At 43.4% G+C, this 22,474-nt stretch overlaps 1 protein-coding gene across 2 annotated transcripts in view; it reads left to right on the top strand.

Annotated features, from left to right (window-relative positions):
* The window catches only part of KAT7 (lysine acetyltransferase 7), a 40,050-nt gene extending 23,728 nt beyond the window's left edge, over positions 1-16,322 (top strand). For both annotated transcript variants that reach the window (XM_035301280.3, XM_035301279.3), the window contains 8 exons: positions 1,936-2,046; positions 4,914-5,105; positions 8,405-8,494; positions 8,682-8,822; positions 10,208-10,301; positions 12,980-13,126; positions 13,663-13,769; positions 14,670-16,322. In XM_035301280.3, coding sequence (XP_035157171.1) covers positions 1,936-2,046; positions 4,914-5,105; positions 8,405-8,494; positions 8,682-8,822; positions 10,208-10,301; positions 12,980-13,126; positions 13,663-13,769; positions 14,670-14,771 — 984 coding nt within the window. In that variant the 3' untranslated portion in view covers positions 14,772-16,322. The remainder of the gene's footprint in view (positions 1-1,935; positions 2,047-4,913; positions 5,106-8,404; positions 8,495-8,681; positions 8,823-10,207; positions 10,302-12,979; positions 13,127-13,662; positions 13,770-14,669) is intronic.
* The last annotated feature ends 6,152 nt before the right edge of the window (positions 16,323-22,474 follow it).

Raw genomic sequence — 22,474 nt, 5'->3', positions numbered from 1 at the left:
GCAGGGAGGTTGGGGGGCATTCCTGGAACTGGTCCCCCAGGGATCTCAAGGGATGACTGTATTGACTCTTTTTTGAGACAGAGTCTGACTCACCCAGGCTAGAGTGCAGCAGTGGTGCGATCTCAGCTCACTGCAACCTCTGCCTCCCTAGTTCTGGGTTCAAGTAATTCTCCTGCCTCAGCCTCCCAAGTAGCTGGAATAATAAGCGTGGGCCACCACACCCAGCTAATTTTTGTATTTTTAGTAGAGACAGGGTTTCACCCTGTTGCTCAGACTGGTCTTGAACTCCTGACCTCCTTTGCCCACCTCAGCCTCCCAAGATGCTGGGATTACAGGTGTGAGCCATCGTGTCTGGCGTGTATTTACTTTTTTGATAGTCATCACTGTCTTAAATGATAATTTTAGGAATACATGGACATAGGCCAGTGTGTGATGGGTCGTGGGATGAATTTGTAGTTAGACCTTTACACCAGACTGTGTTAGTTTGTAGAGTGAGGGCTTTAGTAGTGGGCCATAGGGTACCAGGTTGTTTGCTTGCCCCAGTCTTGTTCACTGTTTGTATCTGCAGCCTGGTTAGAAGTGTAATAAGACAATGATACCATATGTTGAGTGATGATGTGCCTTCGATCTTCGTAACAGTCCAGGATGATCAGTGGTATTTCTTCTATTTTATATACAAGAAAACTAAGACTGAGAGAGGTAATTTGCCCAAAATCATATGGTTAGAAAGTGTATGAAGTAAAAGTTCCTGAAATTTTTAATCTTAACAAACAACTTCTTTTCAATAATTTGGGATAGGTTATTAGGATCCAAATTTCTTGATTAAAATGCTGGCTAGGATTTTTCAAGCTTTTTTTTTTCCCCAGTGTTCCTCAAACTAGAAGAAATAACTAATGCTTTGACCCCAAATCTTAGATAGAGTCCAAATTTTAAAAGGTTCACAGCAGATGGAACCAGATTAACCAGAAAAAATTTTAATAGGGATAAAGATACTGATGAATGATGTCTTCATATGCTAATATATGTGTGAAATCCATAATGTTTTCCTGGGATAATCCATCCACTCCACTTAACTACCATTATCTCCTATTCTCTGGATGGGAGGTGGAGCCTAGAAAAGAGTGGGAAGGGCTAAAATCAAAGGTTTAAAAGGGAAGTTTCCTTTGTGGAATTTCTTTCCTGGAAAGGATTCTTGTAGTGACTGCCATGGTAAGATTGGGAAATTATTTAAGATTGGATTATTTTCTTGCTTTTAATTTTCTATGGCTTTTCCCTGTTTTATTCTTGCTTAATATTTAGAAAGGCATTTTTTAAAGAGTCCATCCTATTTTTTCTGTACATGTGGACTGGAGTTTTAAAGTGAGAGTAGTATGCCTTTTGCAGACAGTGTAGTGGTGGCTGCGGCAATTCAAATGAAAGAAGTTACAAAGGACTGCTTCATCCAGCTGCCCCTGCCCCTCCCTCCCTGCAGATCTTTTCAGTCTAAACTCTTAGACACTAAGGCTTAGAGAATCTGGTTTTTGTTTGTTTTGTTTTTAAATAGGGGAGTATCCACCAAAGCTCCTTCCAGATCTCAGGATTCTGGGAATGTGTAGTGTCTCTGGGTTTGTTGTACTTTATTTATTTGTACTGTCATGCACATTTTTACATGAAGGAATGGAGGCATAGAGTTCTGATCCTCGAAGTGCATCCATTTAGAGACAGAAGAATGAAGCTCCCTTCCGGAGATGTGGGAGCGTTTCCTCTCCAGATTCACTGGGGTGGGTAGTGGGAGTCTTCTGGCATTAACCTGATAAGTATGTCTTGTGCTCAGTCCCTCGCACTTAGTATGTAGGCACTAAATAAATAGCTGATGGTTGTGTGGTTTGCATGGATTGAAATAAGGTTCTTAGAAGCAGTGAGTATCAGAGTATCATGCTCTGGTTATTTTCCTAGGAACACAGACAGACCTATGGAAACACACGGGAACCTCTCTTAGAAAACCTGACAAGCGAGTATGACTTGGATCTTTTCCGAAGGGCACAAGCCCGGGCTTCAGAGGATTTGGTGAGTATTAAAATCTCCAAACTGAAGACCACTTGTGAAAGGTGCTTAGAACTGCCAAGAAAAATGATTTCTAATCAGTTTGATGGGAATTAAGTGTACCTTGCTTCTTAAATCTCTTTCTCTGGCTCCCAGCTGTCTCTTTTTGGAGACTGGCCTTCCCATTCAGATTTAAAATGAATCACCCCTCCTCCTTTCCTTTTCTTATTCCCTCCTTTCCACCTCAGCTCCTGGAAGTACCAGTTTGGCTAGAGCTGGGGAGGCTGGATAAAACAGAAGGCTACCCTTTGTCTCAGCTGGGCAATTTGCAATTCTGAGAACCTGTAGCCTAGGAGAGACTCTGTTGTTTTCTTAATCCCAACAGGAACTCCCCTTTTGCAAGGTTTCCTCTGCACTAAGAATGAAAATAGCAGTGAAGGGGAATAATGGAAAAGGCTGTTGTCAGATTTTTTTTTTTTTTTTTTTGAGACGGAGTTTCGCTCTTGTTACCCAGGCTGGAGTGCAATGGCACAATCTCGGCTTACCGCAACCTCCGCCCCCTGGGTTCAGGCAATTTTCCCTCCTCATCCTCCTGAGTAGCTGGGATTACAGGCATGCGCCACTGTGCCCAGCTAATTTTTTGTAATTTTTAGTAGAGACGGGGTTTCACCATGTTGACCAGGATGGTCTCGATCTGTTGACCTTGTGATCCACCCGCCTCGGCCTCCCAAAGTGCTGGGATTACAGGCTTGAGCCACCACGCCCGGCCTGTCAGATATTTTAGAATTCGTCTTTGACATAGCCAAGTTTGATACATTGGTTTTCCATTCTGATCTTTATTTAGAGCTAGTTTATACTGAGTTTTGCTGTCCTAGGCAGAATTTTTAACAATTTTGCTTGAAGAAAATTCTTGTGATTGAGTTGACCTCTGATATAACAGATTAAATGTGTTCAGGAAAGCTCACCTTTTAAAGTGAATCTCATCTCCACCCACTACCCCCTCGTATTTAAAAAAAAAAAAAATTGTATCAAATACTAGACTTGTTGGAAACTTGGTGGAGGCAGGATTTGCTGGCTACCCTTGGCTGGACTGGGCTGTTGCTGATGCTGGCTGGTTTTCCCTATCCTATTCTGGCACGGAGTATTTCCTAGGCTAAACTTTCACAACTTTACACCTATTGTGCTTACAAATTATAATACTTTTGTAGCCAACTCAGAGCATATCAAAACAAAAAAAAAGTTTTTTCTTTTTCTTTTCTTTTTTTTTTTTCCTGAGAGAGAGTCTTGCTCTGTCGCCCAAACTGGAGTGTGTATTGGTGATACCATCGTGGCTTACTGCAGCCTCGACCTCCCTTGCTCAAGTGATTCTCCCACGTCAGTCTTCTGAGTAGCTGGGACTACAGGCATGCCGCCACACCCAGCCAGAAATATTTTCTACTTCTTAGAGTTTAGATTCCAGAATTGTCATGCACATTTCAAAAATAATTTTTATTTATTTAGTTTTTTGAGACGGAGTTTTGCTCTTGTTACCCAGGCTGGAGTGCAATGGCGCGATCTCGGCTCACCACAACCTCCGCCTCCTGGGTTCAGGCAATTCTCCTGCCTCAGCCTCCTGAGTAGCTGGGATTACAGGCACGTGCCACCATGCCCAGCTAATTTTTTGTATTTTTAGTAGAGATGGGGTTTCACCATGTTGACCAGGATGGTCTTGATCTCTTGACCTCGTGATCCACCCACCTTGGCCTCCCAAAGTGCTGGGATTACAGGCGTGAGCCACCGCGCCTGGCCTTTTTTTTTTTGAGACGGAGTTTCACTCTTGTTACCCAGGCTGGAGTGCAATGGCGTGATCTCGGCTCACCGCAATCTCCGTCTCCTGGGTTCAGGCAGTTCTCCTGCCTCAGCCTCCTAAGTAGCTGGGATTACAGGCACGCGCCACCATGCCCAGCTAAGTTTTTGTATTTTTAGTAGAGACGGGGTTTCACCATGTTGACCGGGATGGTCTTGATCTCTTGACCTCATGATCCACCCGCCTTGGCCTCCCAAAGTGCTGGGATTATTGGTGTGAGCCACCACGCCTGGCCGGGTAGTAAGTTTTCTATATGCCTGCCTGATTTTTTGTGTAGCTCTCTTTAGTGTAAATTCTCATGAGTAGAAGCCAAATCTGTCTGATTTGTTTTCATAGCCTAGCATGGTGGCATGTACACACACTTTTAAAAAGAAAGGTTTTGTTTGTTTGTTTGTTTATTTATTTATTTTGAGATGGAGTTTCGCTCTTGTTACCCAGTCTGGAGTGCAATGGCACGATCTTGGCTCACCGCAACCTCCGCCTCCTGGGTTCATGCAATTCTCCTGCCTAAGCCTCCTGAGTAGCTGGGATTACAGGCATGCACCACCATTCCCAGCTAAGTTTTTGTATTTTTAGTAGAGACAGGGTTTTACCATCTGACCAGGATGGTCTTGATCTCTTGACCTCGTGATCCACCCGCCTTGGCCTCCCAAAGTGCTGGGATTACAGGCTTGAGCCACCGCGACCGACCTATTTATTTATTTATTTTTTAAAACAGAGTCTCACTCTGTCTACCAGGCTAGAGTGTAGTGGCATGATCTCTGTTCACCATAACCTCTGCTTCCTGGGTTAAGTGATTCTTCTGCCTCAACCTCCCAAGTAGCTGGGATTACAAGTATTCGCCCCCACACCTGGCTAATTGTTTTATGTTTAGTAGAGATGGGGTTTTGCCATTTCAGCCAGGCTGGTCTTGGACTCCTGGCCTCAAGCGATCTGTCCGTCTTAGCCTCCCAAAGTGCTGGGATTACAGGAACCACCGTGACCTGCCTAAAAACAAAGATAATAAATTCTAATCCTCCTTTGACCGTTGATTTCTTGGCAATAGGAGAAGTTAAGGCTGCAAGGCCAAATCACAGAGGGAAGCAACATGATTAAAACAATTGCTTTTGGCCGCTATGAGCTTGATACCTGGTACCATTCTCCCTATCCTGAAGAATATGCACGGCTGGGACGTCTCTATATGTGTGAATTCTGTTTAAAATATATGAAGAGCCAAACGATACTCCGCCGGCACATGGTGAGTTGTCTTGGGTTCTTCTGCTTTGACTGTGATGGCAATAAGCTGTAGGATCTCTAGATTTGGCCATAGTGATAACATCTGTTCAGGCACCTTCTCGGTGTTCCTCAGCAGTAGGACGAAAGGCATAGGAAATGGAAGGCCACAGTTCAAGGCATGTGTAGAGCCTGAAGCATGGCTGGTGCTGGGTGCCACCCAAAGCAGCTGAGGGCCCTAACCACATCCTGTCATGTACATCTTCCTGTCTTTTGTTCTTGCTGCCTACCCCTCTGCATTTCCTGCTTGGAATATGAATTACTTCTGCCCACAGGTTTTGTGTGTCCCAAACTAGATGAAAATACAGACTTCATTAGGCAGAGCAGGGACAGCATGGCTCACCTTCATATCCCTAGCAACCAGTGTGGACAACTGATGCCCAGGAAACGTTGAATAGGTACTTAACTTAATATTTAAGGGAGATCAGCCTGGGTTATGAAAGTAGCAGAATGGATCCTTTGGTGCCTTACCCTCTTTTTCCTAATAATCTGTTATTTCCTAATGAATCTGTTATTTTTGACAAATATGTTTACTAGATTTCTTGCAGCTTAAAAAAAGAAGCCGTTTTTTCCCCCCTTTTATGGAATACAGAAGCTTTGTCTTCAGAGGAATTTCTGCCATGAAGCAAGTGGGGGGAGCAGGGGAAGGGGTGTAGATTAGATTGGCCTTTCACACAGAGAAGACTTTTTTCGTTCTCTTGTTCTTTTTTTTTTTTTGAGATGGAGTCTCACTCTGTTGCCCAGGCAAGAGTGCAGTGGCACGATCTCAGCTAACTGCAGCCTCCGCCTCCTGGATTCAAGCGATCTGCTTCAGGCTCCTGAATAGCTGGAACTACAGGCATATGCCACCATACCTGTTTTTGTGTTTTTAGTAGAGACGGGGTTTTATTTTACCATGTTGGCCAGGATGGTCTCGATCTCTTGACCTTGTGATCCACCTGCCTGGGCCTCCCAAAAGTGCTGGGATTACAGGTGTGAGCTATTGTGCCAGGCCCTCGTTCTTATAACCACAATGTAATTTGGCTCTAAGGCCTCTGGGGTGTCTCTTTTTTCTTCCCCTTTTTATTTTCCAGGATTACGCTGAGCAGACTTCTTGTGATTTCTGTCATTATACTCTTCTCCCTAGTTTAGTTGGTGATACTGCTTTTTTATGTTCCCAGTTCAGGAGCACATGGTCTGTAGATTTGGGACCCAGAACTGTTGCTTTGACTCAGGTTCTCCAGGCCCTGGCATACTTGACTGCATGGGGCTAGAGTAATGGAGGGAGGTGATTGGCAGGGACTGCTAGAGATACCAGTACACAGTGAATAATGGGGTCAGAGGAGGGGCACTGACAGATGGCAGTCCATGGAGATAAAGTAAAATGGTTTTACTATGTGAAAGCAAAGCTGCCGTTTTTATTGATGTGAACTGCTTACCATTTATGCCTTTTTTTTTTCTTTCCGTTTCTGGTTAAGTGACACTAACCAATGAAATAGCCAAAAGGGCAAGAAATAGTAGTAGAAGGAGAAAAACAAAGGGTCTAACTAAATCTGAGGATCAAATAAACATTCTGAGTATTTGAAAATCTACTGTGTTGTGTGCTCTAAAAATCGGATTTCAGGAAATACCTATTTTACCCATGCCTGTTCTGATTCCCATTGCTTCAGGTGTGATCACCGAAATGAAATGGTCTTCCTTTGGCTTGGCTTCTGTTTCTAAACAGATAATTGTTGTTGCATTAGTTTGGTTATTGTTGGGAAGAGCCAGCATCAGTAAAGGGGCAGAGATAGGAACAAGCTACAGGTGGAACTTTCTTGGAGGGATTCTAGTTAATAAATATTTGGGTTTACATGTGACAAATTGGAACATGCTTCTTGAGTTGATAAAAAGAGTCATAGTAAAATTGCTTAATAGAAAGTGTTTCATGGGCCAGGTGCAGTGGCTCACATCCTTAATCCCAGCCCTTTGGGAGGCTAAAGTGGGAGAAGTGCTTGAGGCCACGAATTTGAGACCAGTCTGGGTAAAATGGTGACTCCCTTTTGCTTCAAAAACAGTTTTAAAAATTAATCAGGCATGGTGCTGTGCACCTATAATCTTAGCTACATGGGAGGATTTTTTGAGTCCAGGAGTTCAAGGCTGCAGTGAGCTATGATTGTGCCACTGCACTTCGGCCTGGGTGACAGAGGAGACCCTAATCTCAAAAAAGAGTTTTATATATCTATGCTTTTAAACAACTTTTTTTTTTTTTTTTTGAGACAGTCTTGCTCTGTCACCTAGGCTGGAGTGCAATGGTGCTATCTCCGCTCATTGCAGCCTCCACCTCCTAGGTGCAAGCAATTCTCCTGCCTCAGCCTCCCAAGTAGCTGGGATTACAGGCGTCTGCCACCATGCTTGGCTAATTGTACTTTTAGTAGAGATGGGTTGGCCAGTCTGGTCTCAAACTCCTGACATCAGGTGATCTGCCCGCCTCAGCCTTTCAAGTGTTAGGATTACAGGTGTGAGCCACAGTGCCTGGCCTTATACAACATTTAAAAATGCAAACTTTTAACTGCAGATGGCTGGCTGGCTGGTGGGCTGCATTAAAATAATTAGCACTTGAGGCTTTAGGAAAAGGGGGTACTTTGTGCCCCCTTGTGGCCAAGTGACCCTAGCTTTCTGCTGCTCAGCCAGGCTGCCTTGCCTTTTTTTTTTATTATTATTTTTTTTTATTTTAAGTCACAGGACTTTGTCTTAATTTCCTTATGCAACAAGGAACCTCCTCCTTGTTGAGGAGAGAAGGGGAGAAGGGCTGACAGGTAGTAGTGCGTGGTTTTTACCATCGTGAGTGGGTTTTCTAATCTGAACAAAGAAGACCATAATGATTAGGTGGTAATGAGAAGTTATGGGTAAAGGTGAGAGTAAAGTACTTAGCCACCCCAAGCTTCTGGAAATAAGCTGCTTAAGAATTTCCTGCCGGCTTGAGGCATTTGGTAATAAGCAAAGGTATTCTTATTTATTTGGCCTTTATGTAGTAGGTGATTTTAATCTCCTGGGCTAAAGCAGTGCCAGAATGTAAGCCAGAATACTTAGTTCCAGATTGCTATAAAAGTGTCATAAATATATTCAAATGACTTTGGAAGCCTTTGTTTTATGGAAAAAAAATCTCTGTTTTGCTGTATGTTCTCAGCGTGTCCGACTGTCCTATAGCTCATTAACCAGAGTTGACCTGTTACTCTTTCCTTTTTGAGAAGCAGTCTTGTTGGGAGGTGTTGGTTCCCTGATGTGAATTTCATTGTCTTGCAGGCCAAGTGTGTGTGGAAACACCCACCTGGTGATGAGATATATCGCAAAGGTTCCATCTCCGTGTTTGAAGTGGATGGCAAGAAAAACAAGGTAAAAAGTGGTGACTAGAAAGGAGTCGTAATGTATATTCAGAGGTTTCAGAAGAAATGTATTTTGTCTCTGTCACATCTCGGAGGACATGTTTCATTAACAATTATGGTATGTTTGAATTTTAGGCCTTTATCTGTCTAGGAATCAGTGGCCCACACATGAACTCTGTTTCTCTCTCTGCTTCCAGATCTACTGCCAAAACCTGTGCCTGTTGGCCAAACTTTTTCTGGACCATAAGACATTATATTATGATGTGGAACCCTTCCTGTTCTATGTTATGACAGAGGCGGACAACACTGGCTGTCACCTGATTGGATATTTTTCCAAGGTAAGCAGGATCTGGAGATGAATAAGCCAGTGGCCAGAGCAGGGTGATCGATGTTGGCAGTCGGGCAGCTAAAATCACTGACAGAAGAAGCTGTACTCTGGGCGTTGATGACACCCCATCCCTTAAATAAATTTTTTACGAAAGGCAAACACATGTATCAAAGATTGTTTAATGAAAATGAAGTTTTTATTAAAAGCTCTGGTTTATTCATTTCTAGAATTGTGGACTGGAGCTGCCTATTAGTGACTGGGCAGAGCCCTCCTTAGTATCCCGCAAGCCCACATCTTGTAGTCAAGCCAACTCTCCTGGCTTTGCCTGCCTCTGTGTTATTAGCTTAAAACCAGGGATATACTCCTTTAGCCTGATTGTTTAGCTGGACTCCTTTTAACACGGTCCCTTCAGTGATAACACCACTGTGCCTTTTAAAGACCCAAGGCCAGATTTTTTTTCCTTTCTTTCTTTCTTTTTTTTGAGACAGTCTCACTCTGTTGCCCAGGCTGGAGTGCAGCAGCGTGATCTCGACTCACTGCAACCTCCACCTCTGGGTTCAAGTGACCCTTCTGCCTCAGCCTCTTGAGTAGCTGGGATAACAGGTGCCCGCCACCACGCCTGGCTGATTTTTTGTGTGTTTTTAGTGGAGATGGTGTTTTACCATGTTGGCCAGGCTGGTCTCAAACTCCTGACCTCAAGTGATCCACCCTCCTCGATGTCCCAAAGTGCTGGGTTACAGGTGTGTACCACCGTGCCACGACCAAGGCCAGATATTGTTTATGGCCTTTAGTGTAACAACTTGATTGGAATATAATTCATACACCATAAATTCACGTACTGAAAGGCTACAATTTAGTGGTTTATAGTGTATTCACAGAGTTGTGCAGTCAACCCAGTTTGCATTATCCTAAAAAGAAATTCTTAGCAATCACTCCTGTTTTCACTCAGTCCCTCTCAGCCCTTCTCTATAAAGTTCCCTATTCTGGACATTTCTTATAAGTGGAATCATACATTTTGATTTGATTCAGTGTGATTGCTCTTTTTACCCTTTGCAGAATGGGGACCTACTGTATTTTTTTCCTTCCCTTTTCTTCCAGTAGGCAGCTCCTTTTCAAAAATTGCATTTAACCTTCTTGCCCTGCTCTGTGGCTGTTAGGAACTCAGAGTCAGCCCCCTTAAAATGAGACTAGAGGTCTCAGTTAGGGAAATCTGGATGATTAATGGCTTTAGCCATCATAAAAGGTGTGGATATAACAGCTATGCACCTGGCAGCCACTCCTTGGGACTGGTTAGCCAGGTGTTTTGCAAGCAACCTTATTTTATATCTGTGGAAGTGCTGAAATCTTTGGTTTCAAATCCTCATGACATGCTCATCTGTTTGCTCTTGATTTTAGGAAAAGAATTCATTCCTCAACTACAACGTATCCTGTATCCTTACCATGCCTCAGTACATGAGACAGGGCTATGGCAAGATGCTCATTGATTTCAGTAAGTGAAACTGCTAAGTCATAAGTTCTACACTTATGGCAGGGACCATGTGAATGTTGTTGTTTGTCTTTTTGTCCTGTGGTCTCTGCAATTCCTGGAATGTAGTGGAGGTACATGGATATTTAGTAAATGAATGAACAAGTAGGAAAAACCTGAACATTGTCATTCTGCCTGATACACCTTGAACATTGAAGGAATACTTAATTAGTAGGAGGTACAGAGGATGATAATGTAAGCTCTTTAGGATTATCCCAGTTTGCGACTTTTAAAGAGCACATGCATGCATGAGGCTTAAAAATCTGTTTCTTGATGCTAGGGATTTCACTTTTGTAGGGACTTGTCTAGAGGTAATATATATACCCGATGGACCCTTAGTGTAATGTACTCTGCCCTCATTAATTGTGGATTCTGTCTGTGAATTTGCTTACTCACTAAATTTTATTTTTAACCCCCAAATCAGTCCTAACATTTTTGTAGTCATTCGTGAACATGTACAGAGCAGCACAAAATAAGAGTAATGGATGCACACATTCCTGGCTGACTTTAGAGTTTCCAGCTCCTATACTGTAAACAAGTTCATTTTCACTCTGTTAGTGCCACACATTTTTGGCCTTCTGTTGATTGTAAATGGCCCCTGTGAGTAGTAGTGCTGATGTATCTGATGTTGCTCATCTCAGGAATACTGGTGTACCTTATAGTGGTTAGATAGCTTTCTTCAGGCAAATTACAGAGTTTCTGGCAGTGAGTTCAATGTTAATGATATCAACAGTATATATTAAATAAGGCATTTTTAAACAGAAGCATAAAATAAGGTTATATATTGATAGTTGACCAATATATGACCAGAGGCTTGCAGGAACCTAACCCTCCCTGTATTTCCCCTAGGAGCAGCAGTTCAGTATTCACTAAGTCAGGGTTCTTGGTGACTTTCTAAAACACGACTGCTGAGAATAACAAGGCTCCACTGTATGTTACTCCATGTCCACGGTCATAGGACAAGGTATTTTGTAATCAAAATTGGAATTCCTAGAATTAGCCTTCCAAGCCTTCTTTCATTTTTAAGCCACCTGAGAAGAGATGAACTGGGAGGTGGCATAAGAGGGGAACTCTGTATCTCTGAATAGGTAACACTGTTTTTATAAACTTGATTTTATAGAAACTTTTAAGCATTAACAAAAGTAGCATAAGAGTAAGAGTATAATAAACCCTCCTGTACCCATCACCCAGCTTCATTAATTACCGTTTTATTGGGGGCTAAGTTTTACCTATATTCCCACCTGCCATTATTTTGATATTTCTAAAAGATAATGCCCATTAAAAAAAAAAAATCCGCTTCATTACACAGGCTTGATGGATTAAAAAAAATCCTTCATATCATAAATTGTGGTATTCAAATTTCCCTGGTTTGACTTTGTTCTTTTTTAACTATTGAGAAATGTGGCTCAAAATTCACTTTTAGTCTAAAACTTTCCACTCCCATCTTTTTCTTCCTTGCTGTGTTTTTGTTAAAGAAAGCAGGTTAGTTCTAATAGGGTTTCCCAGATTACGAACTTTGTAGACTGCATCTCCATAGTGGTGTTTTGTATATTTTGTATAAATTGAATGTTAGGTATTTAGACTTTACATCTAAAGGCCTTATCATTTGGGCTTGCTTTTTTTTTTTTTTGAGACAGAGTCTTGCTCTGTCACCCAGGCTGGAGTGCAATGGTGCAATCTTGGCTCACTGCAACGTCTGCCTCCTGGGTTCAAGCTATTGTCCTGCCTCAGCCTCCTGAGTAGCTGAGACTTCAGGCGCATGTCACCATGCCTAATTTTTTGTATTTTTACATGTAGTAGAGATGGGGTTTCACTAACCAGGATGGTCTCAATCTCCTGACTTCATGATCCACCTGGCTCAGCCTCCCATAGTGCTGGGATTACAGGCGTGAGCCACCGCGCCTGGCCCATCATTTGGGTTTTCTATATCCTCCACTATCTCATGGGTGATACTGAGATAATCTGTTCTTACCATTCCAAGATTTAAAAACTATATAATGAAGTGGCTTCACGTTTTTGTTTCCTGTGTCCCTTGTTTTCAACACACACCTACAGAGAATCATTGTTATCAAAATGATTTATAGTGAAGCCTTCCAGAGTTCTTTTAGTGCCTGTTACAGTAGTGCCCTCCTTATCTGTCATTTCACTTTCTGCAGTTTCAATTACCTGTAGTCAACTGCGGTCCAAAAATAGGTGAGTACAGTACAATAAGAAATTTTGAGAGACAGACAACCTTCACATAACTTTTATTATATATTGTTATAATTGTTCTGTTTTATTATTCTCTTCCTGAGCCTAATTTACAAGTTAAACTATAACATAGATATTTATTGATAGGAAAATACATAGTATATATAGGATTCGTTACTCTCCAGTTCTGGGCCTCCACCAGGAGTCTTGGAACACATTCCCTGTGGTAAGGGGGAATCTACTGTGTCATGTAAATGTAAGTGCACATTCTTCTCCTTTTGTTTATACAGAGGTGGTGGACTGTACTTAATCACACAGTGCTCCACTGAATGGCTAATCCCTAATGGAGTGGACTGTGCTTCTTAAACCTTCTTTCATGTTGGCACACAGTTTTTTGCTATTAGGATAAGATCTAGTGTTGCTAGAAAAAGTCTGTATTTGTTCCCTGGCAGGTTATTTGCTTTCCAAAGTCGAAGAAAAAGTTGGCTCCCCAGAACGTCCACTCTCAGATCTGGGGCTTATAAGCTATCGCAGTTACTGGAAAGAAGTACTTCTCCGCTACCTGCATAATTTCCAAGGCAAAGAGATTTCTATCAAAGGTTGGTGTTTGACTCCTTGGAATGGTTGATGCTTCAAGTGGTTTACTCTACTGGATGTTGTGTTTCCCCTGAATATGAGAACGGAAGACTCACTGAATATGGACCACTGCAAAGACCCTCACCAAAGTTGCCTAGCAAAGAGCATTTGGCCCCTGGGAATAGTTATTAATTGGCTTTTCAAATCGAGAGTTCCTAACACTTGAATTCTTACAAAAGTCAATAAGAAAAACCTCAGGTCTTTTGGTTCGTCTTTCTGAGAAAGACATCCCTGTGTATTTATGCAAAGGTGGAAAAATTTAGTTTGATCTATATTTGACCCTGATTTCTAAGGGGGCCACAGTAGCTTCTTGCTGTAATGTCCTTCTGTAGTTATTTGAACTGGTCAAATGAATGCTTGGTAAACTCTTAGCAGATTGGGTTGAGTACAGAAAATTTTGTCCATTGGATTTCCTTTAAGGAAAAGTAGACCTTGGTTGGGGGACAAGGGGATGTGAACCTGCCCCTTGGCCAAGTTGTCAGTAGCTCTTCTGTTTCAGAAATCAGTCAGGAGACGGCTGTGAATCCTGTGGACATTGTCAGCACTCTGCAGGCCCTTCAGATGCTCAAGTACTGGAAGGGAAAACACCTAGTTTTAAAGAGACAGGTAAGGTTTTCATCAGCATGCTCATTGCTGGATGTCCGTCAAGGCTTAGCAGAGCAAAGTTAGGGGCCTTAAGAGAATCTTCCCTTAAAGGAGTTCCACTACACGGCCCTTTTACTGGGTCTCATTTCTGTAGCTGGCACTGATGCCTGTGTTGCCTTATTGGCATCAGAAGCTTTTGGTAAGCTCCTGTCTCAAATTTGGGTGGCACAAGTGAAGCAGCTTTATGTTGTACAGCACTTCTGTCATTGGATGATTTTCTAAGATAGGTAGAAATTGCCCATCTTTAGTGGAATCTTCACAAATGCTATCTCAGCTCATGCTCACTTCTTATTTTTTAAATTATTTCACACATATTATAAAGGTAGGTGAGCGATGATTTTCATTTCTCACTGAGGGTGAAGTAGGAAGAATGGATTAGGTAGGAAAGCAGTTGGTTATAAGTTAAAAGATAGGTTTTTTTTTTTTTGAGACAGAGTGTCAGTCTGACACCAGGCCGGAATGTAATGCTTGATCTTGGCTCATTGCAGCCTCCGCCTCCTGGGTTCAAGCCTTTGTCCTGCCTCAGCTTCCCGAGTAGCTGGGATTACAGGCGCCTGCCACCACCACGACTGACCTATTTTTTGTATTTTTAGTAGAGACGGAGTTTCACTATGTTGGCCAGGCTGGTCTCGAACTCCTGACCTCATGACCTCCTGACCTCGAACTCCTGCCCACCTCGGCCTCCCAAAGTGCTAGGATTACAGGTGTAAGCCACTGTACATGGCCAAGATAGTATTTTTTTATAACCTAATATGTTACTAAACTTTGGCAGTCCCTTCTTGGCTGTTAGTTATTTTGGAATCTATGTAAAGGCACTTGAGTTGAAAGTGTATGATATTTTTTCCCATTGTTCTCCCCCAGGACCTGATTGATGAATGGATAGCCAAAGAGGCCAAAAGGTCCAACTCCAATAAAACCATGGATCCCAGCTGCTTGAAATGGACCCCTCCCAAGGGCACTTAAAGTGACCTGTCATTCCGAGCCAGCGAATCCCGGCAGTAGGAATCCGTACCCTAGGGATCTGTCTGTCATTTCTGTTGCTCTTGTGATTGGCAAGTACAGTATCCTTTGGGAAGGCCATCCCCCTCAGGACTGTCCTGGCTCCGACCTTCATGTACACTGCAACGCTGGTTCTGAGGAACTGTTGTTTCGGCCTCAGTGAGGTTGCCTGGATAGGATCTGTATTAGACTTGAATGCAGATCTCTCAGCACTGACCCAAGGAGTTCTGTTATGGTACTGTACCTGTCCAGTCACTGGTTCTCTCCTCATGTCCTCTCGCCCCATGAGGTTGTGTTGTGTCTTCTAAGCGTGGTACCTAGTGCTTGCTGCCTGGTCACCAGACCTCCAAATATGGCTGCCACCACCAGGACCTTTCCAGTTACTCCTTATACGTGTGTTCTATGGAGGGGCAGGGAAGAGGTGGCACTTGTGGGTGTGTGTGGATTAGGAGGGGGGTCCATTCACTTTGGGCTTCATCTTGCTTTAAATTTCTTTCCTTCATTTTGATTGAGAGACCTCTTTTTGATCAGTATTGGGCTAAACAGAGCCAAATACTTTTGAAGAGCTTCCCAGGGACTAGCATATAATTTATCTGAATGAGATGGAGAGAAGAATGAAGTGGTGGTTCTGTGTTTTGAGTTCACCTGTGGGCAGTGGGCAGTGTCTTGGTGGAAGGGAATGGATATTTTTTGCCTCCCTGGAAAGTACCCACTAGTAAAAGTTTCCTTCTCTCTTTACTTTCAGTTCCTTTGTATATTTGCAGGTGCCAAAGTCATATCCAGTTTTCCCTTTCCTGCTACATGCTAACTGGTTAATTATACTGCAGAAACCTTTTCACCTGTACCAGTCTGTACTTCCATATAAATTGCACTGATTTTGTCTGAATGCCCTGGGAGAAGTTGAAAATGATTGAAAGTGACTTTTGTATTTCAGCCCATGACTCAAGGCAGAATGGCCACCCCTGCCAAGGTTTGCTTCTCTTCCAACAGTGCCTCACCCTCCCTCTAGGATTAAAGTGCTTCTGCCCTTCCATGAACTCCTCCTCCATTTCCTTTTTGGGATTTGTACCATCCTTCTATTCTCTGGTCTTCTATTTTTGGTGTTGTTTAAGTGAAGGAAGAGATGTTCCCTCTAATTTCTCTCTAGCCCATTATAACCTGCTATCTTGGGGCAACTTTTGATGTATGACATGTCACCCTTCCCAACTGGTCTCCTGCAACATGCTGTCTTCAAGTGGAGCCCTCACCACAATCCCTGACTCTGGTCATTTGTGCCTTTCTCTTGTCATCTCTGTACACTACTTATATTCACTGTGGGTTGGGGGAGCTAATTTTAAGCATGTTCAGTGGCAGCTCCCCTCCAGTTTCAGTGTCACTGTTAAAATTTATCCAAAAGCAACTTCACTGGGGGTTTTCTTAAGGGGTAAAGGCCTTTTACAGAAGCTAAACCTTTCCCCACGTGGTAGAATGTGCTCTTCTATATCTACTCATCAATAAAGCATGTTCTCTGCTCAAGTCTGTTTCATCTGGGGGCGCTCATTTATATGTGAAAATGGTGCACACAATCTGCAGCTTAGTAAATGCACTTGGGATTTGCTTTCCCCAACAGTAAACTCTTGAGGGATGGAATGTTTTGTCTTGTGATGCAGGCTGTCTATAAAGATCAAAGGAGTGCTCACTCTGAACTTGTCTAGATGGTGGCAAAAATTTGATCTGCCTCACTTTAGTTCTAGCTAATCAGTATACGTAGCAATGATTAGTCAGCATTACCCATTCTTTCACTAAGTGCCATTTTTCTCTGATTTTAGGGGCAAAGGAATCAATAGGAAGTTAGGATATATGGGGAACAGTTGATGCCTGTGGGAGATGGGAACAGACAGCCCTTCTCATCTCCAAGCTCATTCACCAGTATTGAGCAGTGTCACCGCTAATTATTGACTCTATCCCAAGTAGGAATTACTATTTGTGAAAATAGCTGCATTTTCCTGTAAGATGTACTCAGCACGAGAAAAGGGTGGCTGAACACTTACTTACCTCTCTGTGGTGGAAAGGAGGCGGCTGGGAATTGTATGTGGTAGAATGGTTTTGTTCACTATGGCCAGTAGTGGTGAGAACCCGTGCAGTGGACAAACTAAGGGTTCTCTTGCAAGGCTAGAGTCTGTGTGTGTCACTTATTTGGGGTGGGTGATTGGATGGAGGAAAGCAAGACTTTTCTCGTGTTTATGTTTTCTTAGAATGATAATGTACCCAAATCTCCCTGTTCTTTTTTGCTGTTGTTGAGATGGAGATTTGCTGTGGTTGCCCATGCTGGAATCCAGTGTCGTGATCTTGGCTTACTGCAACCTTTGCCTCCTGGGTTCAAGTGATTCCCCAGTCTCAGCCTCCTGAGTAGCTGGTATTACAGGTGCCAGTTACCACGCCTGGCTGCTTTCTTGTGTTTTTAGTAGAGATGGAGTTTCACCATGTTGGCCAGGCTTGTCTCAAACTCCTGACCCCAGGTGATCCATCCGCCTCGGCCTCCCAAAGTGCTGGGATTTGTGCACAGTGCTGTTCCCAAATCTCCACTCACTTTGCCATCCTGCTTTACTCACTGAAAAATAAAAAGATTTATTACCTCATTTAAGCCCCCCACAGGTGTGGGGAACAGAGTTTCACTTCCCTTGGCAACTTTGAGACTATCCCATTTAACTCCTTTTTTTTTGAGTTGGAGTGTGGCTCTGTCACCTGGGCTGGAGTGCAGTGGCGTGATCTCGGCTAACTGCAACCTCCGCCTCCTGGGTTTGAGCAATTCTCCTGCCTCAGCCTCCTGAGTAGCTAGGATTACAGGTGCCCACCACCATGCCTGGCTTTTTGTATTTTTAGTAGAGACGGGGTTTCACTACATTGGCCAGGCTGGTCTCGAACGCCTCACCTCAGGTGATCTGCCCGCCTTGGCCTCCCAAAGTGCTGGGATTATAGGCATGAGCCACCATACCCAGCCTTTTTATTAAGACAGTCTCACTCTGTTGTCCAGGCTGGAATGCAGTGGTGTGATCTTGGCTTATTGCAGCCTCCGTCTCCTGGGTTCCAGCAGTTCTCCTGCCTCACCCTCCCAAGTAGCTGAGATTACAGGCACAGGCCACCTCTGCTGGCTAATTTTTGTATGTTTAGTAGAGACAGGGTTTCACCATGTTGTCCAGGCCAGTCTTGTACTCTTGACTTCAAGTGATCCACATACCTCAGCCTCCCAAAGTGCTGAGATTACAGGCATGAGCCACCGCATCTAGCTTTTAACTCCCTCTTATCTGCATAACACAAGCTCAGCTGCTTAACTTTTATTTTTATATGTATATGTATACACACATACACACTAAGTATATATAAGCTTTTATATATATATAGAGAGAGAGTAAAGACGGAGTTTCACCATGCTATAGATGTGAGTCACCCCACCTGGCCCCAAGCTCCTGTATTAGAAGAAGTCTGGAATTGTTCCTGAAACCTGCTCAATGGAAGTACCTACTCTATTTCTGGAAGAAGAGAGCCTTAGCATGGGCTGTTTGCTTCCCATATGCTTGGGACTGTACCTTCATACCGCCTCGTTTGACCCTCATACTATCCCTATGCAGTACATGTGTACAGTGGTTTGCCAAAGGAAACCTGGAGTCCAAGATGGAAGTAAGCAGCCAAGCCAGAAGAAACCTCACCTTGTCCGGCTCAGTTCTGTGTCACCCACAGCCTCCCTTCTGCTGTTTACACAACTTTTTTTGATTTCTTAATGATTAGTCATCCTCTCTCTTCTGTTTAGATTTCTTTGTTATAGGCACCCTTGTTTCTAATGGCTTCCATTACAAGGATAATAATGAAGCTGGTGAACACTTTCAGGCAAAGGAATGATTATTTTTCTTTTAAAATTTTTTATTTCTATTTTTAAATTCATTAACCAACTCAACACACTACAGCAAAAAGGACTGATTTTTAGCCAGGCATGATAGCTCTGTAATAGCCTGTAATCTCATCACTTTGGGAGGCCAAGGCAGGCAGATTACTTGAGTCCAGGAATTCAGAATTCAAGACTAGCCTGGGCAGCATGATGAAACTCTGCCTCTACAAAAAATAGAAAAATGAGGCGTGATGGCATGTGCCTGTAGTTCCTGCTACTCAGGAGGCTGAGGCACGAGAATCGCTTGAACCCAGGAGGCAGAGGTTGCAGTGAGCTGAGATCATGCCACTGCACTGCAGCCTGGGTGACAGAGTGAGTCCCTGTCTCAAAAAGACAAAAACAAAAAACAGAATTGGTGTTAGTTGGCTTTAGAAGCAGAAATTTGAGGGGCTGGAGAGTTAAACCAGGAAGCAAAAGATGTGCCGCATTCTGGCATTGTTTCTGATTTAGGACTAAACTGGTAAGCACTGTCCCTTTACTTCCGTGGTTTTCTTCATTCCTCACCACAGCACGGTAAGGTGGATATTACACCCCTCTTCAGATGAGAAATTGAGGTGCATATTGGTCTAGCTGTATTATAGCAACAGAATGAGAGCCTTGGTTCCCTGAGTCCAAATCCCATACTTTTGCCAATGTTATCATAAGGTCTGGTCACCTAATGCGTCTGTTGTTTTCTCTTTTCTTAATATGGGGCTAGTGAGTCATACTAAATACATAGTTTTTAAAGATGGAGTCTCTCGCACAGTCTGGAGTGCAGTGGTGCGATCTCAGCTCATTGCAACCTCTGCCTCCCAAGTTCAAGCACTTCTCCTGCCTCAGCCTCCCAAGTAGCTGGGACTAAAGGTGCGCACCTCCTTGCCCAGATGATTTTTGTATTTTTAGTAGAGACGGGGTTTCACCATGTTTGCCAGCCTGGTCTCGAACTCCTGACCTCAGGTGATCCACCTCAGCCTCCCAAAGTGCTGGGATTATACACATGAGCCACTGCACCTGGCTAAGTAATTTTTAACAGTGTGGTGTAACCTTTAAATGACAAGGTGATGCTTTTGATTTGTCCTGATTTGTCCCTATAGTTCTGAGTAGGTTGTCCGGCTGGGGTTAGGAATGGCCTGGAATGGAGTTGCCTGTGTCAAGCCAGTTGGTTCAGATCAGGGTTGGGGCTACAAAGTACCTAAAATCAGTGTACAAAAATAGACCACAGCTTGCCTGCAACGCACAGTCCTTGTGGAACATGAAGCAAATGGAAGTCAGCTTTTCTGGATGTGTATTAGTAACTTTTCAAGTATTGCACCAGATGTACCTGCCTTTTCCTCCTCTGAGGAGCAATTGAGAAGTCAAGTGACAGCAAAACAAAGTCATGAGCAGCACCAGGATCAAGCAGCACAGCTCAGCCATGATCCTTCTGCCACTTTTTTCTTCTGACCTTTTGAGACTGATTAGATCACTGGATTTTTAAAAATCACCCTTGTTAATATGCACACATTTGTCTATAGTTGAGGAAACTGTGCCTTTGAAGTTTGTTCTTGGATATGGATTGAAGAAACCCTGGTTTGAGAGAAAGCCCGAGTGAGACAGCAGCAATCCTCTTACCGCACAACCCTTGGCTAGTTCTTAGTGTGCTCAGGCTCAAATAAGCAATCCCATCAAGTGAAATGAAACTGCAGCGGGGAGAAAGCCTGACTCACTGAGGCTCTCAGCACTAGTTTCCTCTACCTCATGTGTCTCAAGGTGCACGTATGTACAGCTTATCAAAGTGTTGAATGTCAGAATAAAATATGAAAACTGCTTTGCTGAATGATAGTATGTGATGTGTGCTAGGACTTCTAGAGGCCACTGTTTGCTGTTCACTGGGATCATGCAATCGGACCTCTTGGTTTTGCCCCAGCACTTACATGAAATTATGTGTGACTGCGTCCTCCAGACTGTTTCCTGCTGATAGGGGCAGTAAAATAGCTTCTTCCTGTGTGGTATGTGCAACAAAAACCCGATGAATGTCACTAAGAAGGAAACAAAGGATTGTCCAGTGATGAGCAATGTCCTTGGTGCCAAAACGTCAGTTTGCCCCAACCTCTTGTGCAATACCTTTAAGTCCAGGTCATGTTGTCACCTTTTGGGGGTTTGGGGATTTGTTTACGTGTGCCCAAGAGTGGAGAAAATAACCTGTACTATTGCACAATTCTGGCTCCATGGCTCCTCGCAAATGTGAGAGATAAACACCTTTCTTTACCGTCGACAAGTCATGTTCATTCCAGGAAACCAGTCTTCGTTCTTATTTGGGCATTTATTTCTGGAAAGAGCTTACCATATGTTCAGTTTCAAACCTGTCAGAAACCTACGCTCTTACTACACAGATTTAGAGGTATGGTAGGTATGTGATCTCCAAGGATGGCCGCCAACAATTGCCCTCATCCCTCTGTGCACTTGCTGCTTCCAATAAGGTCTACTTTTTTCATCATTGTGAGCTGAACTTGTGGCTTGTTTTGACTAAGAGGATGTTACGGAAGCGGTATTTTGGCAGCTTCCACTGTTGCTCTTGAAAATGAGCTGACATGTTTCCAAATCAGAAGCTTGGGCTAGATTACCCAATGGTGAGAGACCATGCATAAGAGAACCAGGATGCTCCAGTCATAGCACCAACACCCAGACTTGTGTCTCTTGAAGGTTTCAACCCTGCCAGACTCCCAGCTGAATGCGTCCTCATGAGTGGCCCTTGCTGATACCTCAGGACACTAATGACATCTAGCTGAGTCCTGTTAACCCAGATAATTGGCAGAATGCTGTTTTAAACCACACGTTTTGGAATGGTTTGATACATGGCAGTGGAGAAGTGAAATGAACACTTTGGAAACTAAAGGGCTGGAATTCAGTTTGCCCTGTAGGTTTAACTAACTGCCTGTGCTTGGAAGCCAGATGTGCCTATAGAAAGGCTACCACCTTGTGCGATTCCAGGGGGCACTGTTCATGTTCTGTGTAAATGGCAGCCTCAGTCAGTTCATCTCATTTGGTGATTTATCATATCTTAGCTGTCAAATTGCTTCTAAAGTAACTGGCTGGCCTTGGAATTTGTAGCCATCTGCTTATGTGGATTAGGAAAAGTGAAGACTCTTCTGCTTTCTTTATTGTCACCCAGGCTGGAGTGCAGTGGTGTGATCACGGCTCACTGCAGCCTCACCTTCCTGGGCTCCAGCTATCCTACCACTTCAACTTCTAGAGTAGTTGAGACCACAAGCATGCACCACCTCGTCTGGCTGATTTTTTTGTGTTTTTTAGTAGAAACAAGGTTTTGCTGTGTTGCCCAGGCTGGTTTTGAGCTGAGCTCAAGCAATCAGCCTGCCTTGGCCTCCCAAAGTGTTGGGATTAGGAGGTGTGAGCCGCTACGCCCTGCCTTTTTCTGCTGTCAAGATACTGTTTATCACCTGCCTGCTCAAGAATTGATGGGGCTTCTCATTGCTCAATGGATTAAGTTTATGTTTATCCTGGCTTTCAAGTCTTTCCGTAATCTGACTCAACCTACCTAGCTTTCATCGTTCCCTTACACATAACCTCAACGTGCAACTGGATTAGTCTATGATTGTATTTACTGAGAAAGCCTCCACTCAACATTCCATGAAGTATGTTCCATTAAACACAAAAATACAGGCAAAAAGGGCTCTGAGGCCAAATAAAGTTGGAAAACACTGTTTCCAAAGTTAATATCAGGCCCAGTGTGGTGGCTCACGCCTGTAAGCCTGGCACTTTGGAAGGC

The sequence above is a fragment of the Callithrix jacchus genome, chromosome 5 (assembly GCF_049354715.1).
Source record: "Callithrix jacchus isolate 240 chromosome 5, calJac240_pri, whole genome shotgun sequence".
NCBI classification, from domain to species: domain Eukaryota; kingdom Metazoa; phylum Chordata; class Mammalia; order Primates; family Cebidae; genus Callithrix; species Callithrix jacchus.
This window is presented reverse-complemented; position numbering and strand designations above follow the sequence as displayed.